At 49.3% G+C, this 13,760-nt stretch overlaps 1 protein-coding gene across 7 annotated transcripts in view; it reads right to left on the reverse strand.

Moving 5' to 3' along the window:
- Window positions 1–13,760, reverse strand: part of SH3BP4 (SH3 domain binding protein 4) — a 147,789-nt gene that overhangs the window by 44,163 nt on the left and 89,866 nt on the right. For 6 of the 7 annotated variants that reach the window (XM_037912621.2, XM_043525260.1, XM_043525261.1 and 3 more), the window contains one exon: window positions 923–1,185. In XM_037912621.2, coding sequence (XP_037768549.1) covers window positions 923–1,040 — 118 coding nt within the window. In that variant the 5' untranslated portion in view covers window positions 1,041–1,185. Of the gene's footprint in view, window positions 1–922; window positions 1,186–13,760 lie in introns of those variants that run through there. The other variant, XM_043525264.1, reaches the window with a different exon arrangement.

Here is a 13,760-nt window from a genome sequence, read left to right on the forward strand (position 1 = left end):
GGTCTAGTCCAGCATCCTGTCTTCCCACAGTGACCGGTGCCAGGTGCTTCAGAGGGAGTGAACTGAACAGGGCAATTTCGAGTGATCCATCCTCTGTCATCCAGTCCCAGCTTCTGGCAGTCAGAGGCCAGGGACACCCAGAGCATGGGGTTGCGTCCCTGACCATCTTGGCTAATAGCCATTGGTAGACCTATCCTCCATTACCTTATCTCATTCGGTTTTGAACCCAGTTGTACTTTCAGTCTGCCAACATCCCCTGGCAATGAGCTCCATAGGCTGACTGTGGGTAAAGAAGGAAACTGCACAAACTACTTTCCTGCCACTTGCAAATCAATGTTTGTTAGATAATGAACTAAACACAACTGTAACAAACTAGTTGAAAGTGGCCCTTTCAGGAGATGACAACGGAAATCAGTCAGGAGCCTAGTCTATTTTCAATTGCTTCCACCATACCGGTTAGGGTCTGTGTTCACAGAGCCCTTGAATCCAAACTGCCTTGACACCGAGTGCTCCCGTCAGTGTGGAAGATCCCAGGTCTTTCTAAGTGTTTACAAAACCCCCTCAAAACGCTGACCCCCTAAGGAGGAGACATTTTAAACTAGAAAATTAGGGAAAACAAACTGCAGGGGAAGGCGATCGGTGCTGGTTAAGGGACTAGACTAGGACTCAGAAGATTGAGGTTCAGTTCCTAGTTCTGCCACAGACTCCTTGTGTGACCTTGAGCATGTCACTTCACCCCTTCACTTCCCACCTGAGGAGTCAGTTTACCACCATTCCTTTCTCCCCAAGCCCCCTTTGTACGTCTTGTCCAGTACTGTATTATATGTGCATACAGAGCCTAATGCCGTGGGACACTGGTCTTAGTCAGGGCCTCCACCTGCTACTGCAATACAAATATCAAATGCTGCAAAATTCTGCTCACCTTTGACGTCACTAAAGCTGGTTTCTGAAAACCCTTCGCTGAGGTCGATCAGTGTCCCCTCGGACTTGCAGCGTGGGAGGCCACTGGAGTTGGCAGCACGAATCCTCTGAGCTGCCATCCTGAAAATTTGCCCTGTCCTGGGAAACGCTAGTGGGCCATGTTTCCTCTCGGGGTTCTTGCTGCAGGCGCTATACCATCTAGCGTGGCAAATTCCAGCTGCCAAGAGGACGGTGTCCAGATGCAACTTTTACAGCCTGAAGAACCTGAAGGGAGAATAAAAGAGCTGGTTAGCGTAGGCATTCACGGCTCACTTGGAGAAGTAATCAGGTGGCTGTAGAAAGGATGAGCATGTGATTGCAGCACTGAGCTGCAACTGAAGAGGTTCTGGTTCAAGCTCTTGTGGATAGGGGTGTCTCCTCCCATGTGTCTAGCACAACGGGGCCCCGATCACAGGTGCTACACGTACCACTTACAAACAGAAAAACAGTTCCTGAATTCTTCTTGGGCATCAAGAACTAACTCCTGTACCGCTTGTTCGGATATAGATATTCAGGCCTGTCTGTAAAGGCCTGTACTTTAAGAATTTAGGGGTATTCTTATCACTTGGCTAGTTCTAGAGGTATAAAAGAAAGAATCAAAATCACTGTCTGCTGGTGTAAGGGCCTTCTCTTCCTGTGACAGTTTGAGGCCTGTTCTTAGGCTAAGGCCTTTGGCTAAGCAGCAGAGGCAGCCATAAGCTAGGAAGCGAACGGTCACATCCTCACTTTCCAAACTAGTCACATTGAAATAAGGTGCTATTGAGCTGTCAGGCACTATCAGGACAGGATTGTATTCCTATCACCTCCAGAGAAAGGGAAGTGCCTAGAAAATGTAAAAGGAAACTTAGTTTGATAGCATCCTGTCTGGCAAGAACTCACTTATCAATAGCTGGGATGTGAAATCCTCACTTCTGTATTGTTTTGTCATTATAGTTCCCACTTTGCTATTGTCTGTCTGTATAATCTCTGTCTGGTTCTGTGATTGTTCCTGTCTGCTGTATAATTAATTTTGCTGGGTGTAAACTAATTAAGGTGGTGGGATATAATTGGTTAGCTAATCATGTTACAATGTTAGGATTGGTTAGTTAAATTTCAGTAGAATGATTGGTTAAGGTATAGCTAAGAATATTACTATATAAATTAGGGGCAAACAGGAAGTAAGTTGGGATTCGAAAATAAGGAAAAAGGAACTTGTATTTAAGCTTGCTGGAAGTTCACCCCAATAAACATTGAATTGTTTGCACCTTTGGACTTCGGGTATTGTTGCTCTCTGTTCATGCGAGAAGGACCAGGGAAGTGGGAGAGTGAAGGAATAAGCTCTCTAACATCTTGGTGCCGTGACTTGGATACATCGCATTGGATAGGTGAGTGGCAGCCTGTAAGTCCCCCTCCCCAACAGTCCACGCAGCTGCTTGGAGGGGGTATGGCGAACTCTCGTGATGGTAGTTGCGGGTTCTGGCAAGCTGGGGTAACGGATTTTTTGAACAAATGGATAAGGAAGAATCAGGGCCCATACCAGGTGCAGGGGTTCACCTGGGATGAGATTGAGAAGGAGATGGGAGAGGTTTTGGGAGACCCCAAGGGAAAGGAGTGTAGGAAAAAGGGAATAGTATTACAAGGTTTGTGTGCTGGGTTGGCATACTGGGTAAAAAGGGAAGCTGATCTCCTCCAACACATTAAGGATTTGGAGGGGATTGTGGATCAGCAACGGATTTTAACAGAAAAATCTGTGTTAGCAGTAGAGGTAGCGGATTTGAAGGCATGGGATGCTGCACGGACAGAGGAGTCTTGTGAGGCAATCCGGAGAGAGAGGGACGAACTGCTGGGGAGAGTAGGAGACTTAGAGGAGGAATTGTATCATTGTAAACATGGGGGCAATGGACTTGGGGACCCCAAACCATCCGCCCCACTAATGGAACTGAAGGAGACACCTCCACCACCCTACCCTGAAAAAACACTCTACCCACCACTGCCGGTGGATGTTGTAAGCCGGCCATCCACAGTTACAGCCGCTGCGAGAGAGGCTACCCAGGAGGAACTGCAGGAGGCAGGAACAGTGGCCCCGGTTGCGGGGTGGGGGGACCATGCCCCACAAGTAGTAGAACAGGCAGAAATCCGCCCCTTGTCCCTGAAGGACCGGGAGGCAGTACTGGGCCGTTTGAGAAAGGTACCCCGGGATGATTGGGATCAGTTTGTGCTGTGGCTAGTGGAGGTGGGCAGGGAGATGGAGGGTCTAACTCGTGAGGACCAGGTGATCTTATGGCGTAGTCTTTTGGGACGAGGTACCTTGGGAATCGATGTGGCAGGAGTGGCACACCCATTTCTAATCCCCGGACAGGTGGCAAAACACTTGTTTGGGGTGTACTCTCGTACTGCGGGGATGAATAAGATGAAGCAAATCCCGGGGGAAACAGGGCGTGATACACTTAATCGCATACAGGCATGGGCACGGTGCTGGGTGGATCCCCTGGATGGTCCATGGGTGATGCCACAGGCAGGGGCATCGGGACCTGGTGGGGGTGTGGAGCAGGGTAGGGGCGTGGAATTGCTGGAGAAATGGTTGGAGCTGAGCGAGCCGCAGTTCGTGGGGCATTTAAGGTTGCAGCACCCTGAACTTGCTCCCAATCAGCTACCCCAGTTTCTGGAACAGGCAGATGTGTGGAGGCATATGCATCAGGTGGAAGAGCCAGTCCATGCTATTACTGCGGGGGATCAATACAAGGTGGAAAGGAGTGGGTCAGCCTGGAGAGGAGGAGGTAGAGGGAGAGTTCGCGGCTGTGGGAGGGTAGTCAGGGACGAGCGGGCAGCTATAGAGCAACAGATCCAGAGACTGCAGGCTAAACTGACTACCCATGATCTTACCAGATCAGGGGGAAAGTGGTCCCGGAGGCCAAGGGACTGGGACTGCCTGAAATGCCAGACACACAATTTTGCATGGAGACAGGAATGTGTTCGGTGCCAGGACCCCCGGTCCCCCCATGAACAAGTGGGAGGGACAGAGGTGGGTGCTGCAACTTAGGGGTGCCCTGGGAGGCGTCCTGTCCATGTTCTCAGTTTAGGACGGGATGCATCTGGTCGCCCCACGCTCCAGGGGGCAATCGAAGGGAGTCCCATGAGGGATTTTTTGATAGACACTGGAGCAGCCATCAGTTTAACCACATGGGGGCAGGGGAGACCCTCAGAAGGGACTGTGACAATTGTAGGGGCAACAGGAGGGGAGACACAGTTAACCCTGAGGCGGGGACAAATCAAAGGAATCTGGGGGGAAGGGGAGATTATGTGGGGTTGTAATGATATGCTTAATCTGTTGGGGGCAGGAGATTTACACAAACTGGGACTTGTACTGGATTTAGCCAATTGGGTGTGTTTACTGGGGCAAACGCAGGACGGTCAGGGCTATACCATTCCCATGGGGATAGCCACTATGACCATTAAAGCGGCACATGCCCTCCCACCACCCCCGGCTAGGTGGGAACACATCCCTGTGTGGGCGAAGGATAACCTGGATTGTGGTAGGGGCAGCATGGAGATACTGATGGAGGGAGGGGACCCTCCCCCACAGAAACAGTACCCTATTCCTCGGGAGGCATTGGCAGAGGTGGGGGCAACTATTGGGGAGTTGGAACAGAGGGGACTGATCCGGGCAGTTGCATCCCCTTGTAATGCTGCTGTGTGGCCCGTGAGGAAGCCAAATGGTACCTGGCGCCTCACTGTGGACTACAGGGCACTAAATGCTCTGGCCAATTCGCCAGCCTCAGTGGTGGCAGCGTACCCTGAAATGTTGGCCCGTATTGGACCCCAATTCCGAATTTTCACTGTTTTGGACATAGCTAATGGGTTTTGGTCTCTGCTACTAGCTACCTCGTGTCAGTATAAAACTGCATTCACATGGGAGGGCAGACAATTCTGCTGGACAGTCCTACCCCAGGGATATAGGGACTCCCCTGCAATTTTTCACAGATACATGAGACAGGCTCTGGAGGGGGTGGATTCAGCAAGGTGCATACAATATGTAGACGACCTGTTGCTAATGTCAGGGACAGAGGAAGAAGAGAGGGAACTAACTGAGCAGGTCCTGCAAGCTTTGGCAAGAGCAGGGTTGAAGGTCAATGGGAAAAAGGCTCAGATGGGACAGACAAGAGTGACCTACTTAGGAGTGGAAGTGTCTCAGATGGGAAGGGAAATCGATAAGGGACGGGTGCAACTGATCCAGTCCCTGCCACTGCCTACGGATGTTAAAAGCTTGCAAAGTTTTCTGGGTCTAACTGGATTTTGCAGGGATTTTGTGGCCAATTATGCAGAAATAGCTCAGCCTCTATTTGACCTAACCCGAGCCTCAACTTGGGAATGGTCAGAAGAGTGTACTGAGGTAGTGAGAGTGCTAAAGGAAAACCTGGCCAGTGCTCCAGTGCTGGCCTCCCCGGATGGGGAGAAATTCTTTTATCTGTATCCTTTGGTATCGGACACTACCATTGGTTGTGCATTAACACAGGAGTATGGAGCAAAGGACCGACCTGTGGCCTTTGCTTCTCGACTTTTGAGTGCTGTGGAATTGAAGTATGGATGGTGTGAAAAGGTGCTGTTGTGCACCTACTGGGGGGTAGGGAAATTTAAATACCTTACGGGAATGCAGAAAATCATAGTCCGATCTCATCCTGACCCCCTGCGGCTGTTAAACATGCACACTATCTTACAGGGACAAGTGAGTGGGCAGCGTATTGCTAAATGGTTGCTGGCTCTACAGGCAGAAAACATTACCGCAGAGGTGTGAAAGGAACCCACAGTCTGGGTAGCCGGATTACATCTGGCTGGCACCCCACACCAATGTGAAGCCAGCCCAGGTAAAACCCAACATCAGGTGTTTCGGGCGGCTAATCCCAATCAGGTAAAAGAGGGGACACTGGTATGGTTTTTGGATGGAAGTTGTAGGTATCAAGGGGGACAGAAAACTGCAGGCTTAGCTGTTGTGGGAATCAGAGGAAATGAGACAGTCAGCACCATTGGTTTCTCACTAGAAGCAAAGTCAGCTCAGGAGGCAGAACTGGCAGCCTTGCTAACAGCTTTAAATGAAGTGGATCCCAAATTGGAGCCAGAATGTTGGGTGGTGGTAGATTCAGATTATGTATTTCGTGGTGCCACATTAATGCTGAGATGGTGGGCAGATAATCATTTCAGGGCAACAGACGGCTCCACAATCAAGCATGCTACCTGGTGGAAGCGAGTGGAGGAGCTGAGTCACTGTTTTACACGGATCAGTGTGGTAAAGGTAAAGGCACACAAGAAAACAGGACCCCTAAGCAAAGGAAATAATCTGGCTGATGTAGAGGCCAGGCAGGCTGCAACAGAGGCACCCCCATGGCCCTGGGAGCCAGAAGAGAGAGTGCCAGTAGCAGTGTTAACAGGAAGCGGGGTGGATACAGATCGGGGAGGGCGAATTCGAGAGTTGCAGGAATCTGACCCAGCACTGGAAGGCATCATGAAACTTGGGGACAGGCATGTGCCAAAGGTGGAACTAATGGAAGGGATTTGGTGTGTCTTAACAATTGAGGGACCGGTAATGTTGTGCCCTCAGGGAAGTCGGACGGCTTTCTTAAGCTGGGTGTATGGAAGCTTGGCAGGGGGACACCCCGGGTTTGAGGAGGCACTGGGAACTTTAAAAAGGTTGTGCTGGTGGCCAGGAATGGCAGCTGATTTAAAATCACATCTGGAATGTTGTTTGGACTGTGCCAGGCACAGCCCACCTCACAAAGTGCTAAGGGGAGAATTAATGAGACAAACCCCAAGGGGACCATGGGAAAGAATACAGATTGATTACACAGGACCCCTACCACCAGATCACAGAAAAAACCGATTCATGTTGGTGGTAGTGGATGCTTTCAGCCGGTGGGTGGAAGCTTTGCCCACAAAGTATCAAACTGCCCGGGTAACTGCTACAATACTGGTAAATGAGATATTCACTCGCTGGGGGGTCCCAAAGGTGATTGACTCAGACCAAGGAGCTGCTTTTCGGTCAGATCTGTTAGGGGAGCTATCAGCCCTCACTGGAATCACACAGTTGTTCCATATTACTTATCACCCCCAGGCTGCGGGGCAGGTGGAACGCATGAACCGCACCATTAAAAGTGAGCAAGAAAGGGAGTGGAAATCGGAGGAAAAAACTGGTCACAGTTACTGCCCTTTGTCTTAATGAGAATAAGGGCCTGAGAATCAAAGGGCACAGGATTTTCTCCATATGAAGCTCTCATGGGAAGGCCTATGGAACGGTGGGAAAATCTACTTGCCCCAGTACCTGGGGAAGTCACTACACATGCCTTAACACAAGAATGGATTTTAACTTTAATCGACCATGTAAAACAAGTACAGCAGGCGGTGGCCTGGCGAGACGAGCAAGGAGCAGCAAGAGTCAAAGCATGGTATGACCTGCCTGGGGAGCGTAATCTACCCATGGTGGGAGATCTAGTGATGTACAAGATTCCAGGTCAACACCATCCATTCCCAGCTCCTAAATGGAAGGGCCCCTATCTTGTCCTTGACCAATTAGGGCCCAGTCTGCTATTACTGGGTACAGAGAATGGAGGACGGGAGTGGGTTCACTGCACGCAAATAAAAAGGTACAAACAGGGAATTGGGAAAGGGGACGTGTAAATTTTGTTATGTATGTATTACAGGTTAATTCAAAAAGGAGAAAAGGATGAAAATTCCCTGGCCCTGGATGGAACAATTACTAGTGCTAATCACAATTGTCACATTTACAAATTCTATTCAGATCCCACGATGTGAAGTGTCAAAAGGAGGAAACACATGGACGGCTACACATGCAACCTGTGGTAATAAAGCTAATGAAGACTATGAGAATCTCCCCATAGAAAGATGTACCACTAATACTAATATTCCAACAGGAATTTGGCAGTGTCGGTATATGGTTTATGGATTAGATGGGGGAATCCCAACCAGGTGGAGAATATCAAATTTATCAGGAAATATCGCATGGTACTCCCTGGGTGCTGCCATGATTAATGATAGTGGAAAACACAGTTACCCAGCTATGTGGTTTGTTACAGAGGGTCCAAAGAATATAATCCTCTGGTCTCCTGGAGCAAATGAACCCTCTTGGGAAAATAGGGCCCCACATTTAGGGTGTGATGTTACCATATGTAACCACAATGGTACTTCCATGGAAGATAATCCCCGAAGGTGTGATTGTTATGTACATATTACATTAGGCGTAAAATCCCCTTTGGGACGCTGGGTGTACGATGAGTTAACCATTTTACAGAATGTAACCCTACAGGTGATACGGATGCCAAGTTGGAAGAATCCAAATTTAAAGTGGTCACAGCCACAGCCTGGAGCCAAGAATATTCCCCGATGAGCAAATGTCTGGGAGCCATTGTGGGAGTAGGTGCAGCCAGCACTTTTTAACGTGTCCTTTCACTCTATTACATGGGTGGTACGCCCCAAGGAATGGTGTGTGGACCAAATCCATCCTAATTGTAGTATGTACATAAAAGGACTGAAACAACAATTCAATGCATGGGTGAGGGGACACACCTGGAATCGTCGGAAAAGGGGATTGTGGGCAGCTGGGAACACTATGCTGGGTACATGGAATCTGGGGGACGAGTGGGTAACCAAACAATTAGTAAGCCAAAATGTGAAATTTCAACAACAAATTAATGAATTAATGGCACAGCAACTGTCAGCAGTTGCCACAGGGTGGAGGACAGCAGTAGAGGTAAACTTGCAGTTAACTCATTGGGCAGGGGACTTGGTGATGTGGGTAGAGGAGGGCTTCAGAAGACTAACATGGGGAGAAGTGTGCGTAGGTATTCAAAATGTTCAGTTAATAATGTTAATGGATATTATGAGAGATGCTTGGTCAGAACAATGGCCTTCAGTATTAAATCGGGAGGCTAGCCCATATCTATCCACAATTGCAAAAACATACCCATCTACCTGGAAAATAACATCCCCGACCTGTGGGGACAGTTCTTGTGTAATTGTTACTATGATACCATGGGAAGGAAATGCAAATAAGGTGGTTCCCTTGAACCCTATGGGAGTAAGCAGGGAAGGGGGAGCACGTTGGGAGCCACTAGGGAATAGGTGAGGGGGGGGGGGTGGAATGGGGTAAATTGGACTGTCATCACATTAAGCAGTTGTATATCCAGAGGAGGAATATGGATGTGCCCCTCTCCTATGACTATGGAGGAGCAGGATCAATGGCCTATTGCAAAGGGGGCGCATTTAGGGGTAATGTATATGGGGTACGGTGTATTCCGTTGGGAATGTATGCAATCCTGAAATATAACACTAGGAGGCAAAATTCTTCCAGTGTATGACAAAATTATGAACTTCTATACACTGCCACCTGGACTGTGGTGCACCAGTGGATCAGTGGACTTAAATCGTTGTAAACAATCGAACCAGCACCTACTACCCCATACCGTACCAAGTAGTTGAATTGGTTTGGACAATACCAAATTTCACTGTGGATATTCAATGGACACACAATATGGACAAAACTACATAAAGATTACAAGAGCAACTTGCTGCAAGCGCCAAGAGTTGGACACACTTACAATACACACTACAGGATGGCGCTGACAAAATTTTAACCTTATCAAAGGAGGAGAAGCAGTGTTTTTGGTGGTGGCCAGGATGTTGGACCATACTGCAGTGGTCAGGACTCTCGGTGTTGCTGTGGATTATCATAGCAACTGGTGTATTGTTAACTATGTGTGTGTTACATTGCATATGGAAACGATCAAGGGGGGCACAACCCCCTAGAGAACAGCCACTAATTATAACCTATAAGTGATGTAATAAGCCCTCCAAACCCCACAAGTGTACTAGACAACCCGGACCCAACCTTCTCGGGCCCACTATACTGGGAAGTCTGGAACACTAATTGGAATAGGTGTAGTATGCCCGTACGAGAGAAGGTGCAGGGCATGGTACTACACAAGGGGCAGTGGGACAGATGGAGCATCGACACCTTCCACCTTGATGCCTGGCCCTATCAGGAAATGTGTCGCCATATGTCCTATGTTTTTCCAGGGATACCTGGGCAGGAGGATCCCAAAAGAAAAAGAAAAAAAAAGGGGTGGAGTGTTAGGATATAGATATTCAGGCCTGTCTGTAAAGGCCTGTACTTTAAGAATTTAGGGGTATTCTTATCACTTGGCTAGTTCTAGAGGTATAAAAGAAAGAATCAAAATCACTGTCTGCTGGTGTAAGGGCCTTCTCTTCCTGTGACAGTTTGAGGCCCTGTTCTTAGGCTAAGCAGCAGAGGCAGCCATAAGCTGGGAAGCGAACGGTCACATCCTCACATTCTAAACTAGTCACATTGAAATAAGGTGCTATTGAGCTGTCAGGCACTATCAGGACAGGATTGTATTCCTATCACCTCCAGAGAAAGGGAAGTGCCTAGAAAATGTAAAAGGAAACTTAGTTTGATAGCATCCTGTCTGGCAAGACCTCACTTATCAATAGCTGGGATGTGAAATCCTCACTTCTGTATTGTTTTGTCATTATAGTTCCCACTTTGCTATTGTTTGTCTGTATAATCTCTGTCTGGTTCTGTGATTGTTTCTGTCTGCTGTATAATTAATTTTGCTGGGTGTAATCTAATTATTGTGGTGGGATATAATTGGTTAGCTAATCATGTTACAATATGTTAGGATTGGTTAGTTAAATTTCAGTAGAATGACTGGTTAAGGAATAGCTAAGAGTATTACTATATAAATTAGGGGCAAACAGGAAGTAAGTTGGGATTCGAAAATAAGGAAAAAGGAACTTGTATTTAAGCTTGCTGGAAGTTCACCCCAATAAACATTGAATTGTTTGCACCTTTGGACTTCGGGTATTGTTGCTCTCTGTTCATGCGAGAAGGACCAGGGAAGTGGGAGAGTGAAGGAATAAGCTCTCTAACACCGCTCCTAGCAAAAGCCACCAGTTCTGAGGAGCTAAAATCTCTGCTACTGAGGACAACTGGACTTTGGGCCTCATTTCTTACTGCTGATAACGTAGTCTCTTTTTTGCAGAATGTAACCAATGCTCCTTCCTTTAAGGACCAGTTCAGGGTGTCAGTTCTCAGGGTTATAAATTAGCCCTTCCTTCCCACTCAGAGGCACTATACTGTAGGGTCTGTTACAATACGTACTATGGGATTGTAAACTATGGGGTCTTGAGCGGTAGATCCTGAAATGCCAAATTAGAGTCAACTCACTGAGTGCACTCTTGGAGTCATTTTCTGCAAGTCAAACCACGCTGTTCCTGCCTCCTATTGAAGTACCAGGATCTTCCTGACATTTCTCGTTAAGACTTCAGTACTGAGAGTTCCCGGGCTTTAGAATATATTGAAATACAGACACTGCAAAGGCAGGCGCTGGAACGCTTAAATCTCATGTGTCCTGCAGGCAAGAGAACGGCTAAGTGTCACGTGTCTTCCACAGCCGGCTTGTGAGAGGACACGGAAACAGCTGATCCCAGAGACTACCTATCAGCAGTGCAGCCACGCTGCCCCAGGACGGTACTTGCACCGTAATGATCCATTAGTAACCCACTGCAAACCCAACAGGCACAAGTGAAATCTGCCATACAGAGGAACACCAGCCATTGGCACAAAGCACATTGGCACAAAGCACACAGCATCAGGTAGGTAGGTCGTAAGAGGGATTAATACGTGCCCAAGTCAGTGGCGTACTACATTCGGACAACCGGTTGTACAGACAGCCCAGTTTTTTGGCAAGTTTGGTGCTTGAGGCAGTGACAGATCATTAGCACTAGCTACCTCACCTCCAACCTGTATCCCACGCTCTGTGGTTCCAGGCTTGCAGAGACGCTGTTAAGTGTTCCTTCCCACACAGATTCGTGACCGTTCTACGCTGGCCCGTGAGTGGGAGAAAGGGGGCTCCTGGAACATCACTCATTAGGTAAATCTCTGCTTTCTGACTTGCTCAGAGGTGAAAAGTTTCTCTTCTCTGTACCTTTAACTCCACAGCCTTGTTAATTTTTTACTGTACTTTAAGTTAAAATTCTAACGTCATGTTTAAAGCAGCGGACAAAGATTTCCAGGTACTTCTAATGAAAAAATCCAGAGCACTTGTAACTTAAACATGCATGGACTTCCCAGATTAACATTGTGCATTGTTACCACAGCAAACAAGGGAAATAAGTAACCCTGCCCACTTCCCTTTAGGCTGCAGCACAGAGGATCTCGAACCCTCTTCTACCATGGCCACAGGACAGCTATGAACAGTATTCCTGTTTTTTCTTTTCTCACAAAGGGGAAGGAGCTCGTGACACTTCAATATGTGGAAACTCATGTTTCTGTTAATTGCGGGGTTGCATACCTCAGGAAAGGGAAAGGATTAGAGCATCAGCATCAGATTTTCATTTCTAGTATCAAAATATCAGTCTACAAAAACAAAATTTGCCCCGAGAAATAGGTACTGAAGGAAATGGTCAACACTTACTTCTTCAAACATTGAGTTCTAACGTTTCCCTCAAGTGAAGTCATTACCTGCTTCCCTTTGCTACGCACCAGTTACTATCAGTGCCAAGTTTACAATGGCGCCCGTGGTGCCATGGAGCCGGACCCATGCTCAGAAGGGACCCCAGTCTGCCCTGCGGCCTGAGACCCCACTGGCTCCACCCACCTCTTGCTCCTCTTGGCCTGCCGGCCAAGTCTCCTCTTCACCCCCGGCCCCATCCGCTGGCTTCTCTCTGCCCCCTGGCCAGACCCCAGCGCACCTCTGGCTCTGGGCAGCCTCTGCTTCCCACCACCTGTGGGGCCCCACCTGTCTCCCAGGCGCTGAGCTGCCTGGGACTGGTGCAGAATGCATGCGGGGGGGGGGGGGGGGAGGCGGGGGGAGAGGACAGGACAGTGTCGGGGGCTTGGCTGGGCCCCCCCAGGCAAGTGGGTCCTGGGGGAGGCTGGCTGGGGCAGGCCCTGGCCTGGCTGATCACACCGAGGGGGCCAGAGCGACTCCCTGTCCCGGGACCTGCACTGGCGGCTCAGCCCGGCAGAGAGAGTTGCCTCCCAGCAGGGCCGGTGAATGCGGCTGGGAGGCAGGGCATGGATGTCTGGAGGGCGGGCGGTGGGGTGGGGGGGGGGGTGCTGGGCTGTGAGGGCGGGATCTGTGTGTGCTGAAGCACTAGGGAGTGGGGGTTTTGTGTGGGGTGCTGTGCAGTTGTGGCGGGGCGCTGGGCAGGGGTGGTGTTGTGCAGGACGCTGTGCATTTGTGGCAGGGTCTGGGGGGGGCGCTGGGCATAGTGGGTGCGGGGGGTGGCTCTGGCCATAGGGAATTGGAGGGCTGTTCCAGTGTTGGGTGGGGGGGGCTCTGTGCGTGGCATGGGCCCACCCAGGAGGGGAAGGGGCATGCTGGCAGCACAAGGCTGGGTGGGCCACTGTGCATCTGGCAACTGCCGGTTTGTAAATAGTGCCCTCTCACTGGGCTGGGTGGAGCAGGGCCGCCCATGCCAGGCCCCCGGCCAGCCCCTCGCTCCAGAGACCGACCCCCCTGCACCACTCTCCACTGCCCCCTTCGGGGTCCACAAACAAGTTGGGCGCGAGGCCCACAAAAAGTTAATCCGGCTTCGATTACTATACTTGGCTTGAAAAATCCAGACATACTCAAGAGCTTTCCCTAGCAAGTACTGGATCCTCAGACCCCATTCCTACAAGATTTAAGCTCTAATGCAACATAGCTTAATGTCTAGCCCTTGTGGTTACAAGGGATCTTCCTTCCAAATGTGAACCAGATCAACATCGCCTTCATCACTGCTCAGAGCAA

This window comes from Chelonia mydas, chromosome 11, assembly GCF_015237465.2.
Source record: "Chelonia mydas isolate rCheMyd1 chromosome 11, rCheMyd1.pri.v2, whole genome shotgun sequence".
Taxonomy (NCBI): Eukaryota; Metazoa; Chordata; order Testudines; family Cheloniidae; genus Chelonia; species Chelonia mydas.